The sequence below is a fragment of the Alosa sapidissima genome, chromosome 21, assembly GCF_018492685.1.
Source record: "Alosa sapidissima isolate fAloSap1 chromosome 21, fAloSap1.pri, whole genome shotgun sequence".
NCBI lineage: Eukaryota > Metazoa > Chordata > Actinopteri > Clupeiformes > Clupeidae > Alosa > Alosa sapidissima.
This window is the reverse complement of record NC_055977.1, coordinates 3,351,003-3,371,002: the sequence shown is the minus strand read 5'-3', so window position 1 is coordinate 3,371,002 and position 20,000 is coordinate 3,351,003. Positions and strand designations below refer to the sequence as shown.

The window sequence follows — 20,000 nt, the reverse complement described above, 5'->3', positions numbered from 1 at the left end:
CGGTGTACACTTACTTGCGCCTGATGGTGGACCATGGAACCCCCAACCTGCTGCCCCTCAGACAGAAGGAGGTGGACTTCTGCATAAGCCTGCTCCGCGAGAAGGTGAGTGGAAACACACACACACACACACTCACACTTAAGGGCTCAACATGCTTCTGCGTCAACTCCACGGCGTAGCTACGCCGGCACTCCTACGGCGTTGTGACCCTTTTATGGTTCTGTGTCGGGTTGCTTTGTATCGCTGTGCATTTCACCGCCATAACGCTCCGTGTCGCCTGTGTCTGCGTCGCTCACCACCGAAACAAGACTGTATGACCGAAACGGTACTCAGAATGGCAAACCCCATAGACTGTCGTGCCAAAATATTAATCTTATTTGTTTGGCCTATTCTTGCTTAGATTTTGTACAAAGTATGGAGAAATAGACACAGTAAACCAGCAAATAAGTCTGAGGTTATTTGTGAGGTGTCTGCCAGCCAGTTTGTTATGTTAGCAGGCGAACTTTAGCACAACTGCCCACAAAGTAGTGCTTGCTGGCGAAGTGCTAATTTCAAACATTACTGACATATAAACACTTTACAAACGGATAACCCCGTCATTGTAACCAAAATATGTCTGAGTTTATTTGCAAAGCTTATGTCCGTGACCTAGCATATTGCTAATCCCCACAGTAGGCTGCTTGAATCACCGACTATCAACACACAGGACAAGTTGACCAATCACAGTCCATGTAGTCTGCGTCTCCTCGACGCGAAGTTACAATTTTTTGGAGGTGCACTCGAGCTACGGCGGAGGGGTCGGAGAGGGGTTTGTGACGACGCAGAGGGGTCTGCGGGGGTACGCCATCGATTCGATGCAGAAGCATAAAATCCGCTTCACACTCACTCACACACACACAGACACACCTGGCGTTCCATTTACACAAAAACTGAGGTTTTATTACTGGAAATTATTATTTCTGAAAACTTCAGCCAAAGTGGATATGTGGGAAAACTCTCACTTTCATCACGTTTGCATTGTGACATGTTCCCATTGTTTGAAATCTCTGATTGGCCACCTGTTTGCTCGACGGGTTTGTGACACCCTTCCGATTGATTTCCAACTTGGCAGGTGTCGTGCTACGGGCACGAGTAAGTGCAGTGCCAAGTTTGACGTTTTGATAAGAAATGCAAAAGATATCGTTAAATATGTCGGTCAAAGAAGCACACCTTGGCTTTTGCTGGCCTACTGTAGCCACTCCTACACAGCACTGTAGGCTAGAAAGAGGATAGAAGTGGGGCTTTGGCAGAACTGAATCACTGTAGGCTACACAGGTACAAAGTTAAGCGAGTGCAAGATGTGTATATGATTTCAGAATGCCTCACATGCAAAGCATAACCAGCTACAGACAATGAGTGGCAGACAGAACGTGATGTCACATTTATAGGCTACCAGAGACTGTTTGAGTCACATCGCTGCAAATTTCATATGATTATGCAAATTGCTTTGTTTTATCTATCATCAAGTTATTCAATAGGCTAAACATCTCGACTGAAAACAGCTGTTAGGCTTATGTCACTTTGATCTGTAAAAAATGTCACATGCAGCCATGCTTAAATTTTGCTCACTGCACATTTATTATATTATAATATAATATTCAATATTCATTACTGAATGCTTAGCTGGAACGGTGTTTTTCCCTAACGTCCTATTTTTAAAGCAGGTGTACCTGAGGGCATGCAATTGGCTACAGGTTTTCTACAGGAATAGCATGTTTGAACAGGCACTAGTTAGAGAGAAATTAAGAGAATGAGGAAGTCCCGCCCCTATTTATTTCCACAGCCGATGCTAATTCAGACAGAAATATGTCAGTGGGCAGCTGCCGTCCAATAAGGGCTCACTTCTGCCCACATTTAGCCAATTAGGTGCCACATTAGATAGCCACAAATGACGTCGTCCATGTGGATTGGCTCAATCTCCCGGAAGGAAATTGCCAATCTGTCCACCAATCCGCACAAAAGAGCATTTTGTGTCCACTAGTAATGTGGCACCTAATTAGCTAATTAGCTTGTTTGTGAAAACAGAAGTGAGTATGTTGGATGCCATTTTTTTGTGATCATTTTTTTATTAACACCATTTATATCATTCAAACATACACAACAACTTCCATAATGTATAACAGTTTGTGTCAAATGGTGTAAAAGACAAAAACACAAAAAACATCTCCCAACCCCAACCCTCTGCGGTCACATAATGAAACAAACAGTCAAACAAAAACAAAACACAAAACAAAACAAAGTTGGATGCCATTTTTAAAGATGGAGGATGATGCTAACTGGGATGCTAACTCTCTGATGCTAACTGTCTAAACCGTGTCCCCTCCTCTGCTGTAGTTAATGGAGTGCTAACTCTATGATGCTAACTCCCTAAACCTTGTCCTCTGCTCTGCTGTAGTTTATGGAGTGCTAATTCTCTGATGCTAACTGTCCAATGCTAACTCTCTGATGCTAACTGTCTAAACCTTGTCCTCTCCTCTGCTGTAGTTTGTGGAGTGCTAACTGTCTGATGCTAACACTCTGATGCTAACTGTCTAAACCTTGTCCTCTGCTCTGCTGTAGTTTATGGAGTGCTAACTGTCTGATGCTAACTGTCTAAACCTTGTCCTCTGCTCTGCTGTAGTTTATGGAGTGCTAACTGTCTGATGCTAACTGTCTAAACCTTGTCCTCTGCTCTGCTGTAGTTTATGGAGTGCTAACTGTCTGATGCTAACTGTCTGATGCTAACTGTCTAAACCTTGTCCTCTGCTCTGCTGTAGTTTATGGAGTGCTACATTATTGGGAGGGATCTGGTGCGCCTGCTGCAGAATGTGGCTCGAATCCCCGAGATGGAGCTGCTGTGGAAAGACCTGCTGCACAACCCTCAGACCCTCAGCCCACAGTTCACAGGTGTGTGTGTGTGTGTGTGTGTGTGAGAGAGAGAAAGAGTTATGTCTGTAAGTGTGTTGCAGCTTCTTTCCTCTTGAACATAACTAGTCCAAGTGTTAAATAACTCTGTGTGTGTTTGTTTGTTATGTCTGCAGGTGTGCTGCAGCTTCTTACCTCTCGAACGTCACGAAAGTTCCTTGCCTGTCGCCTGACGCCGGACATGGAGACCAAACTTCTCTTCATGACCTCCAGAGTGAGTGTACACACACACACATGCACATAGACATACACACACACACACACACACACACACGCACTTAGACATACATACACACACACACACATATACATGCACTTAGACATACACACACACACACACACACATGGCTGTAACGCTGAATGTCTTTCCTCCTCAGGTGCGCTTTGGGCAGCAGAAGCGCTATCAGGATTGGTTCCAGCGGCAGTACCTGTCCACGGCCGAGAGTCAATCCCTGCGCTGCGACCTGATTCGCTACATCTGTGGCGTGGTCCACCCGTCCAATGAGGTGCTCAGCTCCGACATCCTGCCCCGCTGGGCCATCATAGGCTGGCTCCTCACCACCTGCACGGTACGAATAACACACACACACACACTGTATTAATTTCGTCAGACGAGAGGAAATATGTTCGTCAACGACCTTTTTTTTCATGACTAAAAGGAGACGATGACGAGACGGCAGTAATGTCCTGAAACACTGACTAAGACTATCTTAAGATGCATTATTGTTGACGAAAAAAGACGAGACTAAAATGTTTTGCATGAAATAAAAACTAAGATAAAATCTCTCTTCATTTTCGTCTACAAAATGAGAAGACAGAATATCTAGCTGTTACGTTTTCAAAATATTCCGAATGAGTTCATACGCAACAGCTTTCCTGTAGGCTAGTCTACGTGCTGTTGCTGCAACCCTGTGGCTGCAACACGAAACTACATGGAACAAGAACACTGGAGATTTATGCCAGAGTTAGCAAGCTAACTACCTAAGCTTTATACCACAATGCTACATACCCAGAAGTTGAAGCTTCTCTCATACAAATTAACATCCCCCAGAATGTCCATACGAAAATGTTCATCATGTAATGTCAACTATTTAACTAGTTAGACTGATGATGCAAAGTTTGTTAGCTAATATGGTAAGCTAATATGGAAAGTTCGCTAGCAAGTTAGCTATGGCTAAGATGGAGAGTCTGTTTGGGGAATGTGTTATGTTTGGGCGCATATCGCCATCTAGCGAGGCGGAGCAAAACATTAATACTTTGGCCTACGACAGTGTTTCTCAAACTTTTTCAGTTTCAGGACCACATAACTAACCCTAGCTAAAAAAAAAAAAATTAGACCTACTTCAACAGTAGCCTATAATTAGTCTACACAATAGGCCTACTCACTGAACCACCTTGCTTATTGTCTTTGCACTTTGCTTATTGTGTGGATTCATACTGTATGATTTAAACTGGCATATCTTACATAGACAGTGTTGCAGAACTGTTTTTACATACAAGTTGGTTCAATATTGCAAACAACTCATCTATATTATATTTTACCACGTCTGCTCGTGGACCACTTGGGATAGCTTGCGGACCACCAGTAATCCCCGGACCACACTTTGAGAAACACTGGTCTACGAATATGACAGTGGTCCAGTCAAATCTTTTACTGTCTATGGTCAAATCCCAGTCGAGCTATAACTGTAACTCGACTTACCTGTGCATGTAAACATACTGACTGACAAAAAATCAGAATGAATAATTATAACAGACGAGTAGCCCTGTGGACACACAATATTGTTGGAAAATTGAGATGTGTGAAACACTATTTGACTCAAATGGTAATCAGAAATAATTTGTTATAAAAAAAAAAGACTAAAATGTGTTGACTAAAACTGACTAAGACTAAGATACCTTTAGTTTTCTTTTGACTAAAACTAGACTAAAATGACGAGACTTTTTTAGTCGACTAAAACTTGACTAACAAAAATGATATTTGAATGACTAAATATAACGAAGACTAAAAAGGAAATTTCGTCACAAGACTAAGACTAAATTAAAAATAGGTGACAAAATTAACACTCACACACACATATACACACATATACACACACTCACTCCCACTCTCCTGACAGCAGCTGTGTGTGTTGTGTGTTGCAGTCGAACGTGGCAGCCTCAAATGCCAAGCTTGCCCTCTTCTACGACTGGCTCTTTTTCAGTCCGGAGAAGGATAGCATCATGAACATAGGTAACAATACACACACACACATTTCCATATACACACACACACACACACACACTCGTACCCTAACTCTCCTCTCTCTCATTGGTCCAGAGCCAGCCATCCTGGTGATGCATCACTCTATGAAGCCACACCCTGCCATAACCGCCACATTGCTGGACTTTATGTGCCGGGTATGTGTTCCACACACACACACACACACACACACACACACACACACACACAAAAAACATGTACATCCAATAAAAGTTTCCTCTCTTCTTCACTCTACTAATCTCTTACCTCCATCTCCTCACCCTCCTCCTTCCTCACTCGCTCTCTTTCTCTCCCCATCCTCCTCCTCTCTCTCTTTCCCTCTCTCCCTATCCTCCTCTCTCTCTCTCTCTCTCTCTCTCTCTCTCTCTCTCTCATTCTCTTTCTCTCCCTATCCTCCTCCTCTCTCTCTCTCTCTCTCTCTCTCGTTCTCTTTCTCTCCCTATCCTCCTCCTCTCTCTCTCTCTCTCTCTCTCTCTCTCTCTCTCTCTCTCTCTCGCTCTCTTTCTCTCCCTATCCTCCTCCTCTCTCTCACTCTCTCTCTCTCTCCCTATCCTCCTCTCTCTCTCTCTCTCTCTCTCCTCCCTCAGATTATCCCTCACTTCTTCCCCCCCCTGGAGGTTCAGGTGCGTCAGGGCGTGTGCAACTCCCTCACCTTCATCATGGAGAAGAGAGTGCTGGCGTGAGTAACACACACACACACACACACACACACACATGCACGGGCATGTGCATACACACCCATACACACACAGATTTTGTAACATTTGTGTTCCATTTCTCTCTCTCTCTCTCCCTCCCTCCCTCTCTCTCTCCCTCTCTCCCTCCCTCCTCCCTCTCACAGTCACCTGGCTCCTCTGTTTGATAACCCCAAGCTGGATCGAGAGCTCCGCTCCATGTTACGTGAGCGCTTCCCAGAGTTCTGTAGTTCACCTTCGCCCCCCACAGAAGGTGAGTGGTAGGCAGCCGTCTGACCTGTTCCAGACGTCTGAATCAGTGAATCATGAATCTCAATCAGATGTGTGTTTCTGAATCACTCATGAATCTCAATCAGATGTGTGACTCGCTGAATCAGATGTGTGTTTTGTGAATTGCTTATGATTGTCATGAATTTGGAACAGACATTTGAATCGCTCTGGAATCTCGGCTTTTGATAGTAGAGACTCTAGACGAACGGTGCCCAACCAGTCAATCGAATTTGATCTGCCGCAGTGAGTCCCAGTCGATCGCGACTTAAAATAGAATAACATTCCCTAAATAGGATATAGGCTAATTGATCACTTGACATGAATTAGCCTATATTTTGCATCTATAACAGACACCACCACTCTTTAGCTTGGCCAATTTAAAATGTATCATTTGGAATCTCAAATCCCAAGTCTTTGTTGACAGCGTGACATCTCGCAGGCTTATTTGATTTGTCATAGGCTGCAGATGGCTTCGATTGCAGATGCATTCTTTACCGGCTTTCTGTTTGGCTTGGTAGATCTCAGGGCACTGTCAACTTTGAAAGTAGATTGTGGTTCAGAAAAGGTTGGGCACCCCTGCTCTAGACTCCTAAAGAATCTAAATCAGAAGTGAGAATCTGACTCCAGACAGGTGAATTGGATTGTGGGAAGTTAAGTCTTTCATAGTGAAACTTCTCGTTCCGCCCTGTTCTCAGTGAAAATGGAAGAATCCCTTCCCCTGGAGATGGAGAATCACGTGCTGGATAAAGAGGACAGTTGCTATGACGCCACTGAAGCTGCCTTCAGTGACGATGAGGAGGAGATTAATAACAAAGGTGAAGGTAGATATCCACACACACACACTCCGAGACAATTACCCACTCAAGCACACACTTGCTAAAGAACACGCACACATATCCAACAAAGTTCTCCATGCTCTCTCTAATAGCAGGCAAGAAAAAGGAGTTTCGGTTCCATCCAATCAAAGAGACTTATATTGAAGAGCCAGCTGACATCTCACCCTATGTGGACCAGTTGGACGAGCCGTTGAAGGAGAAGGTGACCCAGCTGCAGAAGGAGAGGTGAGGGGCGCGTGTGTGTGTGTGTGTGAAGGTGACCCAGCTGCAGAAGGAGAGGTGAGGCGGGCAGCGTGTGTGTGTGTGCGGGGGTGTGTGTGCGGGGGTGTGTGTGCGGGGGGTGTGTGTATGGGGGGGGGGGGGCCTTATAAGTGCTGGAGAGGCATGAGTGTGTGTGTGTGCAGGGGGGTGTGTGTGTATGGGGGGGGGGGGGGTTTAAGTGCTGGAGAGGCATGAGTCTGTGTGTGTGCGGGTGGTGTGCGTGTGTGCTGGGGGTGTGTGTATGGGGGGGGGCTTATAAGTGCTAGAGAGGCGTGCGTGTGTGTGTGTGTGTGTGTGTGTGTGTGTGTGTGTAGCTGCTTTCAGACCTACTGTATGTGTAAGGCCACATGTTCTGCGGATGTCAAGCGGTTGGGCCATATATCTGAGCAACATAAACGGCCATTTGGAATTCCTAACTTAGCCGGCTGTTACACTATCCCACCTTCTTATGACTGCAGGAGGTGAGGTGTGTGTGTGTGTGTGTGTGTGTGTGTGTGTGGTATTATGAGTATTACACAGACAGTTGTGCATGGTGTGTATGTGTGTTTAAACAAACCTCTTGTATGACTTCTCCTCTCTCTCTCTCTCTCTCTCTCTCTCTCTCTCTCTCTCTCTCTCTCTCCTCTATCTCTCTGTATCTCTCTCTCCTTTTCTCCCTCTCTCCTCTCTTCTCAGTGACATGGAGGTTCAGTGTGAAGTGATGCAGGAGATCGTGGACCTCATACTGGAGGTAACGCAGTCAGTGCTGTGTGTGTGTGTGAGAGATCATAAAAGGTTTATCTTTTTTCTCTCTCTCTCTCTCCCCTCTCCTTTTTCCCCTCTCTCTCTCTCTCTCTCCTCCCTCCCTCTCTCTACCCCCCCCCTCCTCTCTCCCCCCCTCCTCTCTCTCTCTCTCAATTAAATTCAAGAAAGCCTAATTGGCATGAATTTTTCAATAACATTATTGCCAAAGCTCAGTTACATGTGCACATAAAGTAGATAGACAGATAATTACATATACATTATACATGCAAAACGCATAAACATTAGATAATGGCGGCATAACAAAGGCAATTGTAATAATATCATCAAAGGAGTATGTACAACATAAAGCATACGAGGAGCTACTGGGTATCCCTCAGGTTATGGCAGACTACTACATATTTTGCAGCTAAAGTGGCCACATCCTTGTTGTCTCCAAGGATGTATGGCAATTTTGCCTCATTTGTAAATGTTGGGAATTCAGGGATGGCTGAGCTGAATTTGATATATGAGGATTTCCTAATTTCTTAATATTTTGTACATTCTCTCTCTCTCCCTCTATTTCTTCTCTCTCTCTCTCTCCTTCTCTCTCTCCTTCTCTCTCTCTCTCTCTCTCTCTCTCTCTCTCTCTCTCTCTCTCTCTCTCTCTCTCCTTCTCTCTCCTCTCTCTCTCTCTCTCTCTCTCTCTCTCTCTCTCTCTCTCTCTCTCAGGAGGACTTTGACTCTGAGCAGATGTCCACTCTGGCCTCTTGTCTGGCTGAACTGTTCAAGGGCCACTTCAGAGGAGACGTCCTCCCGGACGAGATCACGGAAGAGTAAGTGTGTGTGTGTGTGTGTGTGTGTGTGTTAGTGCTGAACCATATCGTATTGAGATCACAGATTAGTGTGTGTGTGTGTGTGTGTGTGTGTGTGTGTGTGTGTGTGTGTGCTGAACCATATCGTATTGAGATCACAGATTAGTGTGTGTGTGTGTGTGTGTGTGCTGAACCATATCGTATTGAGATCACAGATTAGTGTGTGTGTGTGTGTGTGTGTGTGTTAGTGCTGAACCATATCGTATTGAGATCACAGATTAGTGTGTGTGTGTGTGTTAGTGCTGATCCATATCGTATTGAGATCACAGATTTGTGTGTGTGTGTGTGTGTTAGTGCTGAACCATATCGTATTGAGATCACAGATTAGTGTGTGTGTGTGTGTGTGTGTGTGTTAGTGCTGAATCATATCGTATTGAGATCACAGATTAGTGTGTGTGTGTGTGTGTGTTAGTGCTGAACCATATCGTATTGAGATCACAGATTAGTGTGTGTGTGTGTGTGTGTTAGTGCTGAACCATATCGTATTGAGATCACAGATTAGTGTGTGTGTGTGTGTGTGTTAGGCCATCCTTAAAAATATTTTTGTTTGCAGTAACAGCCAAAAAAAATAAAAAATGGGTCGGTAGGTAGGTCAATATTTTTTTTTTCAAGATTCAAAGTAAAAAAAAAAAGTTCAATTTTGGTCATGTTGATTACCTAGGAATGAATTTACACAAATGTGCATATCGTGACGTAACTGACTGGGTCTTCAACCCGTGCCTTCAGGCGCACCATTGCAAACCTCATTCTGATGCAGGTTATATAGACCAGCCTTTCTCAAACTTCTTTGACCTGAGGCCCGGTCATGGCAGACTTTTGGGTCATAGGGCTCATCTACATGTACCCAGAAAGAAGGCTACAATAGCTCTTGACCACGTTATATTGAAATTTGACTATACAATACTCAATGCTATACAGTGTATTATACAGTCTCTGCTCTGTTTCTAAGGAAGTTACAAAAAACAACGTCGTTCTATTAAGTTTCGTTAAATAAATAAATAGCCTTCCAACAGGTTGAAGCGGAGCTTTGATACCAACGTTATCGATTAGTTTCAGTTTCTCTCGCGCAGACGCGCATTGAATGAATGCTCATACCACCACTTAATTGTAGGGCTCCATGTTTAATGACATCGATAGCAGAAACGTTTGTTTTCTTTTTTCGTCGATCCGCGGTTTCTTGATCAACTGCGCAGCAAATTATCAGATGAAGCACCGGGCCTAATTTCACTCCACGACTCAGCAGTCTCCATGTTGCGGACCCATATTTTGAGAAATGCTGAATAGACCACAACCAATTTCAATACTCCGACACGGTCACCGCTAGACTAGGGGGAGAAGGGATGAGAAAAGATCTGGCCACAGTTCTTCCAGAACTTAGTAACAGCGTTATCAGTTTGTGTGAATGAAACGAAGTGACATGCGTAAAACCAATGGTGTAGAGATGACGCCACAGGTTTTTTTTTTTAAGTGAGCCACGTTTGCATGTAGGCAATTTATATTCACAATACTTGGGCCTACTAAAATAACTATTATTTTATTGCATTTGTATTGGTTGTTTAGAGTTAAAAAAAAACAATCGGTCGGTATTAACGCAAGTTTACAACCGGCAAGTCGGTCGGACTAAAAGGGGGAAAAAAAAAATATTTGGGTCGGTTCTAAATTGACAGGGTCGGTCGGGTTACGGCAAACGAAAATATTTTTAAGGATGGCCTTAGTGCTGAACCATATCGTATTGAGATCACAGATTAGTGTGTGTGTGTGTGTGTGTGTGTGTGTTAGTGCTGAACCATATCGTATTGAGATCACAGATTAGTGTGTGTGTGTGTTAGTGCTGATCCATATCGTATTGAGATCACAGATTAGTGTGTGTGTGTTAGTGCTGAACCATATCGTATTGAGATCACAGATTAGTGTGTGTGTGTTAGTGCTGAACCATATCGTATTGAGATCACAGATTAGTGTGTGTGTGTGTGTGTGTTAGTGCTGAACCATATCGTATTGAGATCACAGATTAGTGTGTGTGTGTGTGTGTGTGTTAGTGCTGAACCATATCGTATTGAGATCACAGATTAGTGTGTGTGTGTGTTAGTGCTGATCCATATCGTATTGAGATCACAGATTAGTGTGTGTGTGTGTGTTAGTGCTGAACCATATCGTATTGAGATCACAGATTAGTGTGTGTGTTAGTGCTGATCCATATCGTATTGAGATCACAGATTAGTGTGTGTGTGTGTGTTAGTGCTGATCCATATCGCATTGAGATCACAGGAGAGTGTGTGTTAGTGCTGATCCATATCGTATTGAGATCACAGGAGAGTGTGTGTTAGTGCTGAACCACATCGTATTGAGATCACAAGAGAGTGTGTGTGTGTGACTTAGTGTTGAACCATATCGTATTGAGATCACAGATTAGTGTGTGTGTGTGTGTTGATCCATATCGTATTAAGATCACAGATTAGTGTGTGTGTGTTGATCCATATCATATTGAGATCACAGATTAGTGTGTGTGTTAGTGCGGAACCATATCGTATTGCATATTGTATATCATCGTTATCATAAAAAAATCGGATCAATTCATAGCAATATGACCAATATATTTCCATGATATTTTTTGCGTAGCTCTGTGCTCAATACGTTTTTTCATACGCTAAAAGGTGTCCATGTTTTGGCCCAAGCTGTGAGTGCAATGTTTTCTCTTTCATTAATTGAACGCAACCTTAAGATGTATGATTGTACGATGTGTTAACTTTCTATAACTGTATGAACATTATCTTGTAAGATATGATTATAGTATTATATAGTATATCAGGGCTCTACACTAACATTTAGGAGCACAGACAAAAATTTGGGCGCACAGTCAGTTCTGTACTTAACTTACACATAATCTAACATTATACTGCAGCTAACAGTTAAAACATGCCAGTGCACCAATTTCGAATATTAAGAATGACTGACAACATTTAGGCTACAGGAAACAGGATTTTAAAGATCAGTGCCTACTTTATTTTCAGTCTGTTCCTACATTTTGTTAATGTAAAATAATATAATACCATATTTGCATTTAGCCTGTATATCAAGTATCCTGCCAAATGTAGGCTAATTTATTTATTTGTGAATCCATCGATAGCTAAATCAAATATGCCCATGGTGACCTATCTGACTGCATACTGCCTAATACTACTACTAAAACAGTACATTTTCTCTTCCACCAAACCCAACATAGGCTAATCAAGGATATATGTTTTATACTTTTAGTTTTTATTTGAAATATCTGCATTGATGGGGAAAGTAGGCAAACGTTAGGCCTACTTTCGTTTTGCACTTCAGCTTGTATTCGGTGTAAACAAACAAGCATGCGTGGAAGCCTGGAGTTGTAGCGTTCTATCATACCTTTGAATAAAATGGGAGTATTACGGGAGGCTACTTTTGTGCCGGTTCGCTACAGCTACATTTTGCATATTCCAGCCAATACGTCAACTGGGCTAAAAGGCATGTTAGGTTACCTTTCCTTCTCTCACTGCATTCTCAGAATCTCATCCTGTTCCTCCGATATCCAATGAATTCGGTGGATAGAAGAACTAATTTCTTCAATCTTTGCATCTTGGCTGGCTAGTCTAACTTTCCGCTTTTTCTGCGCGCTCTTGGATTTGATAGAAGCGACTACTAGCGAGTCACAACGCGAAACTGCTAACGTTGATGGGAGGTGTAGTTTTTATGCTGAATTTGCGACGTGGTTCTATGGTTTGCACCAGTAATGTTTCTCGATGTTGCGGTGTATTTTGTAGACAAACATTGACATGGTTAGAAGTCATTCGCACCAGTGCGCCTAAATATTTTTTTGCACTCGCACGGCATCATTTTTGAAATGGGCGCACTGTAGAGCCCTGTATATTGTCATTTGTTAGTGTATCTGAGTTGTTTAGTCGTATCGCCCACCCTGTGTGTGTGTGTGTGTGTGTGTGTGGAACAGGTAAGAATGCCAGGACCGAATGGAACTCCTGCTCACTGTTATAATCTGTACCCTGTGTATTTGTGTGTGTGATTCGGCAGGTCTTTGGAAGAGTCCGTGTGTAAGCCGGTGTGTTTGGTGTTCCGTAACCTGTGTCAAATGCAAGAGGATAACAGCAGCTTCTCCATGCTCCTGGACATGCTAGCCGAGCTCTACCAGAAACAGCCCAAGATCGGATACCACCTTCTCTACTACCTGAAGGCCAGGTAATACACACACACACACACACACACACACACACATTCTACTAGAAGCAACCCAAGACAGTCATGCTTATGGCTCTCAGCAGAAGGGAGGGAGCTCACCCACGGTGTGTTGTTGTGGTTTGGGGGCCAGCTTACTCCACTTTGTCTCCAGTTTATGGAGGTAGTGCTGTGTACTGTGACCAGGGTTTTATATACCGTGTACTGAGACAATGGACAGCAAGCAGAAAATATTAGCTGAATGGGACAAAAAGTGTTGACAACTGCTTAGAATCACTTGCAATCGCTTTTTTAAGACAATGACTTGATGAACTACAGACGCCTAAACAAAAGACTATTGCAGAAAACAGCTGCACCCATGTTGCCGCACTAGGTGCCAGTCATTAAACAAACAAAGAAAACAAACAAGATGTAAACAAACAATGTATTGTGTATTTACAGGTACACATAACACATGGCGTATTGCACTGCTCTAAATAGCATTTCCATCATCTAACCAAACTGTCCTGCATCCTGCCGCCATATTTATATATTCTCTCTCTCTCTCACAGACACACACACACACACATGGAGAGTAAAAAGCAATTATAGTTGATAGATTAATAAATTGGCAGAGATTGTCTATGGCACATGCCTTTATTTAGCATTTCCATCATCTAAACTGTCCTGCTGCCCAGCGCCATATTTAAATAGCAGTGTTGCTAGTGTAGTGGGGTGGGAAAACTTTTTGGCTCAAGGGCCACATTGGGTTTTGAAAATTGGCCGGCGGGCCGCACAACAACCCCCCCCCCCCCCCCCACTACACACACATAAAAAAAAAAAATTAAAGCCTATAATTTAGTATGAAAAGGTCGCCAACGTCCAATAACCAACGTCGCCTCTATCGCAGGAAAAAAATAGCGAGCAGCCTGATAACCAAATGAAATGCTCGGCGGGCCGGATCCGGCCCGCGGGCTGCAGTTTGCCCACCCCTGGGCTAAGTGTTGCTAGTGTAGTGGCTAAGTGTTGCTAGTGTAGTGGCTAAGTGTTGCTAGTGTAGTGGCTAAGTGTTGCTAGTGTAGTGGCTAAGTGGTGCTAGTGTAGTGGCTAAGTGTTGCTAGTGTAGTGCTAGTGTAGTGGCTATGTGGTGCTATTGTAGTGGCTAAGTGTTGCTAGTGTAATGGTGCTAGTGTAGTGGCTAAGTGTTGCTAGTGTAGTGGCTAAGTGGTGCTAGGTGTTGCTAGTGTAGTGGCGAAGTCAAAGATCCTTGATTACTAGCAAGATAGAGCAACGTAATTCGTTACTATGGGAGCAAAATGGGACAGTTCCGGTCTGCATAAGTGGGAGTGTCACCTTACGTCACTAAATAAACATTCTCTCTTAATAAGCAATAAGAACAGATAAACATAATTGTGTTCACAGTATTATTGTCTATAATCATGTATGATACCAATGAATCATTCTTTAGGACATGATATGAATAATTTAATTAGTCATGTGAACTGAGCTAGCTAGCTAGCTAACGCTAGCTTAAAATGCTGTACAAGTGGATGGGAGTAGCTATGGCAATACAGTTATGCGCTAACAAGTGACTAGTAGTTGAAGGACTTCGCTTAAACTTAATATACTGTTGCAAATTCACTTGAGTATAAACTATTCACTTTAACTAATGTCAGTAATGTTATTCAGCTAGTTGTCATTTCAAAGAAATTACACTTCTCCGTTTAAAATGTTACCTTAGCTAAGAGGCTAGCTAGCATGCTAACAACCGGACAGTAACTGGCAGCAGCATGGTCTGATATTAAGTTATTTTATTACAAATCCGAACGCTAAAAAATTACACTTTTAGGCTTGAAATGATCCCAAACACTTACAGATTATGACAAAATTTTCCAAAAAACCCTCAACAAATCCAGAAAGACATAATGACCAATTTATTGGTAAAATTCCACAAGTCTCCATTGACATTAGTGCAGCGAGGGTTTACTCTGGTCTGCATAAAGGGGTATTTTCCCCCCCTCCCCCTTGCAATAATCGAACGCGGAAATTGTCGAACGTTTGCGCCTCTCGCTCCGCTTTAACCCTCTCTGGCTAAGTGGTGCTAGGTGTTGCTAGTGTAGTGGCTAAGTGGTGCTAGGTGTTGCTAGTGTAGTGGCTAAGTGATGTTAGTGTAGTGGCTAAGGAACTAGATAGATAGATAGATAGACAGATTTACTTTATTGATCCCCAGGGGAAATTCAAGCTGGGTTTGCAAGAAGTAGCTTTGGTGGCCCTGCTATTAATTGACCACACTGTAAATCATAGATATTTTGCGCTAAGCCCGCCAGCAAACACAAATCTCTGGGACATTACCTCAACCAAGAGCAACCTAGCGGCGAGCGAAGTGCATACCGCGCGCAATGTGATGTCCATTACCTCAACCAAGAGCAACCTAGCAGCGAGCGCAGCGAAGTGCATACCGCGCGCAATGTGATGTCCCCTTAAGTGTTTAAGACACCTGTAGGTTTCACCTTGCAGAAAAGTGTCCGCCAAATACAGAAAGAACTAAAATAAAGAATAAATGCTGCTGCTGATGATCTTGAGCAGCTTATGGCTCTTAACATATAAAAGCTTTGGTAACACTTTACTTGACGGGTGAGTTCATAACACATTCATAGCAGCTGTCATAAACTGCACATAAAGCATTCATGACTGTTTCATGAGACATGACTCAACATTCATACCAAACCTTTCATGAATGTGGAAGACAGAACGACGACTGTCAGTATGAATGTTGAGTCATGTCTCTTTAAACAGTCATGAATGCTTTATGTGCAGTTTATGACCGCTGCTATGAATGTGTTATGAACTCACCCGTCAAGTAAAGTGTTACCGAAGCTTTTAACATACAGACAGGAAGCTGAATAGTATCAGATATGCTCATGCAGTTTTTGTTTTAAGGATGCAGTAATGCAAAGCTCTGAATGCTGCATTAATAAATGCCCCCTCCCTTTCCCCCCCCTCTCTCTCTTTCTCCCTCCCCCTTCCTTCTCTCTTTCTCCCTCCCCCTTCCTTCTCTCTTTCCCCCCCCCCCTCCATCTCCCTCTCTTTCCCCCCCTTCCTCTCCACAAACCCCCCCCCCCCCCCCCCCCCCCTGCAGTAAAGCGGCGGCAGGTAAGATGAGTCTATACGAGGCGTTTGCTCAGGCCACAGCACTGGGGGACCTGCACACCTGCCTCATGATGGACATGAAGGCCTGTCAGGAGGACGACGTCCGCCTGCTCTGTTACCTCACGCCCTCCATCTACTCCGAGGTACACAGACACACACGCACGCATGCGCACACACACACACAGTGTTGCCACAGTTACCTTGAAAAAAGTAATCTGATTACTGATTACTCCATTTAAAAAGTAACTTAGTTACTTTACTGATTACTTGATTTTAAAAGTAACTAAGTTAGATTACAAGTTACTTTATTAGTTACTTTTAGCAGCTGCCGACAACACCCCCACCGCCTCAACATAAAAATGATAACCGGTTTTGCCAATACTCACTATACTGGAAGTGCATTTTAACAGCAATGTATAGCAGACATCCCAGCCTAACCTACTTAGATACTGAAATTCAGATATTTGTTCAATAATGTCTAAGTACACCAAATAAGGAAGGCCTATTGATAGAAATTGTTATAGTAAAATATGTAGATTTTTTTTCATGTAGCCTTGGCAACTAGCCATCTTGTAACCTATAGGCCTGAGTAATATTCAAATGAAATTACACTTGTTAAACTCACCTCAACAAGTCTTGCAATCATTTAACCTGCCGTGAGCAATGCTAAAATCGCTGTTACAAACAGTGCAGTGTGCAAGACTATCATTATGTTTTAATCTTATGAGACAATTGGGTACACTTTTGTGTAGTCTGATGTGAAATGGGTCTTAAATGTTCCTTTTTGAGGGGCACTGACGCTGCCATGACGCTTCTGTTCCTAGATACACTGACTGAACTGATTAATTATGTTTGGGAGAAAAGAGATATAAGCACTTACACTAAAAACTGATTGGTTGATTTAGCAAAACAGACCAGGATGCTCTCTGTCTTGGATGCGCTTCAGGCACAAACGCACCACTCCTCTCTTTCTCCCTCTCCGTTGTGTGCGCGTTAAACTTAGATGCACACGCGATTTGAAGCAAAGATTCTAGAATCTTTGATTTGAAGTCCGGTCTGGCTTGTGTGCTCTTGTTCGCTCTAGGTTCCGGGAGATTTTATGTAATTTGCGGGTGTCAGGAAGCCGCTATCAATATGTGGGAGACTCCCAAAACTTCGGGAGACTTGGGATGTCTAGCTAGACAGCACTTTGTCGCCAGCACAGAATGTACAATTTACCTTAATGTTGTCATGTTTAGCTGACACAAACTCAAGTAATGACTGATGAAATGTGCATCTCTCTCTCTCCCTCCATTGTTGTTTACGTTTGTGTCGCTGCACGTGAATTGTCCTCATGCTGAAAACGTGAACATAGCCTACATGACATTAATCCCCAAGACAAGAAGAAAGCAAAGATTTATTAAGGAAAATGACAAAAATAGTAACGCACAGTAACTTAGATAAGTAACTTTAATCTGATTACTGGTTTGTAAATAGTAGCGCGTTAGATTACTCGTTACTGAAAAAAGTGGTCAAAATAGACTAACGCGTTACGTTCAGTAACGAGTAATCTAACGCGCTACTATTTACAAACTGGCATCTGGCATCACTGCACACACACACGTACGCGCACGCACACGCCCGTACGCCCACACACACACACGCCCACACACACACGCACGCACGCATGCACGCACACGCACACACACAGTTAGAATGGCTGGATGTAAATGTATGTGTTTATATTGTGTTTTCAGTTCCCTGATGAGACTCTGCGCAGTGGAGAACTGCTGAATATGATTGTGGCTGTCATTGATTCCACACAGGTGAATACGCACACACACACACACACACACAACACACACACACACACACACACACACACACACTCAACTCAACACACTGTATTCACAACGGAGAATAACAGCTGTATTCACATTACAGTAAACTATTTATAATTAATATATTATTACTCAGCTGTAGCAATTATGTTTCCATGCTAGTAAACCAAATTTAATTGAATTGAGTTGAATTGTGTTAGTCCTGACCATAGACTGTATAAAATAGGTTTTGATCAGATTTGAATTGAATTGTGTTGAATGGGCTTTGCACGGAAGGCTCTCAATGCGGTTTCTTCGTTTCCACAGGAGCGTTAACTGTGTGGAACGCCATCTTCTGTTATTCTGCTCCTCACATCTGCATCCTAACACTCAGATACTGAATATGTTGTTTGCCTAATAATAACAATTTTAACACATGCATAAATCCTTCTCTATGGTAACCAGGGTTTCCGTTGTCCGGTAATTACCGGACATTGGCCGGAAAAAAAATGAAATGTCCGACAAAATTAAATCTCTCCGGTCAAATTGTCCGATTGAAATTGGCTAATAATCCCGTCCCCCTAACGCAATCTGAATTTGAGAATAAGCCTTAAAATGTAAGCCTATATTAAAGCAATACGTCCTCTGGCTATGTTTTTAAATGTATCATTTGAAAGCTATTAAACAACACGCATAGCCTATGTTGCATTTCAAATAGGAAGCTTACGCTTAAAACGTCCATGTTAAACAACGAACAAATGAGTGAGGCGGTTCAAACCTGGCCAGGCCCAGGCAGACTAGCCTTAAAAGTTTTTTCAGAGGCCAGACATGATGGATGATGATGATGATGATGATAAATTGGTAACGTCTGAAGCCTCAGATGTCCGGTCAACTCCACCACCACCAGATAAAAAGCAGAAGTGTCGGGCGTATCTGTCGGAATCATGACGTTGGAAGTGGAGTTGCGGGGTTGCGGCCGCTCCAAGACACTGTCATTCTCCGTGTACACTGGACATGCAACTGTGTTCTGTACCCAAAGCATACAGTAGGCCTATGCTTTCTCTGTCTATGATCTGCAGGGTTAGGGCCTCCTCGACGAGGAGATTGCTGGTCCGCGGATCATTTCCGGCACAATTAAACGGTATCATTGAACCGCGGACCAAAAGAAAAAGAAACTAAACATTTCCCAGAAAAGGAAACATTTCTTAATTTATTGTTATCAAATAAAGAGGCATAGCCCATAGGGGGTAGTGGTGTGAGTGCTCATTCTTGTGTGTGCGCATCTATGCAAGTTAAACAGTGGAACCACTGGAGATAACATGGGTAGCAGCAACAAACAACGTATCCTTTTTAAAACAATGAACGAAGCGGACTCTTGCTGTCCATGAAAATATAAATACTGGCTAGATCTTGTTAGGCATGTTTACGTAAGTTAGGCTAATGAACATGTTGCATTCTATTCAGCCTGATTATGTCATTCTTTAAGCTACATAGCCTGTCTCCAGTTTTCCTCAACTTGACTAATTAAGAAGCGATAATAGGATATTTGACCGGCATATCATCAAAATGTCCGGAAAACGAAACCTCTGCCGGTCACTTTGACCGGCACCATTTTTTTCTAGCGGAAAACTCTGATGGTAACACTAATTACATTAACAATAGCGGCAGGTTCAAACACACCTGGCTCCATCGGAAACAAACGAGCCGTATGTGCAAAGAGCCCATTGTGTTAGTCCTGACCATAGACTGTATAAAATAGAGCCCATTGTGTTAGTCCTGACCATAGACTGTATAAAATAGAGCCCATTGTGTTAGTCCTGACCATAGACTGTATAAAATAGAGCCTGACCAGATTTCTCTTCTTTCTCTCTCTCTCTCTCTCTCTCTCTTCATCTCTCTTCATCTCTCTCTCTCTCTCCCCAGCTTCAAGAGCTAATGTGTCATGTGATGATGGGTAATCTGGTGATGTTCCGTAAAGACTCTGTTCTCAACATACT

At 43.1% G+C, this 20,000-nt stretch overlaps 1 protein-coding gene across 6 annotated transcripts in view; it reads left to right on the top strand.

Moving 5' to 3' along the window:
* Window positions 1–20,000, top strand: part of ints3 (integrator complex subunit 3) — a 31,225-nt gene that overhangs the window by 5,030 nt on the left and 6,195 nt on the right. For 3 of the 6 annotated variants that reach the window (XM_042076156.1, XM_042076152.1, XM_042076158.1), the window contains exons 7-22: window positions 1–104; window positions 2,796–2,925; window positions 3,060–3,157; window positions 3,321–3,512; window positions 5,089–5,176; window positions 5,264–5,343; window positions 5,794–5,885; window positions 6,048–6,154; window positions 6,867–6,992; window positions 7,100–7,232; window positions 7,944–7,998; window positions 8,721–8,824; window positions 12,914–13,078; window positions 16,194–16,347; window positions 17,941–18,009; window positions 19,927–20,000. The exon at window positions 1–104 is cut by the window's left edge and continues 38 nt beyond it; the exon at window positions 19,927–20,000 is cut by the window's right edge and continues 2 nt beyond it. In XM_042076156.1, coding sequence (XP_041932090.1) covers window positions 1–104; window positions 2,796–2,925; window positions 3,060–3,157; window positions 3,321–3,512; window positions 5,089–5,176; window positions 5,264–5,343; window positions 5,794–5,885; window positions 6,048–6,154; window positions 6,867–6,992; window positions 7,100–7,232; window positions 7,944–7,998; window positions 8,721–8,824; window positions 12,914–13,078; window positions 16,194–16,347; window positions 17,941–18,009; window positions 19,927–20,000 — 1,771 coding nt within the window. The remainder of the gene's footprint in view (window positions 105–2,795; window positions 2,926–3,059; window positions 3,158–3,320; window positions 3,513–5,088; window positions 5,177–5,263; window positions 5,344–5,793; window positions 5,886–6,047; window positions 6,155–6,866; window positions 6,993–7,099; window positions 7,233–7,943; window positions 7,999–8,720; window positions 8,825–12,913; window positions 13,079–16,193; window positions 16,348–17,940; window positions 18,010–19,926) is intronic. The other 3 variants (XM_042076157.1, XM_042076154.1, XM_042076153.1) reach the window with 2 other exon arrangements.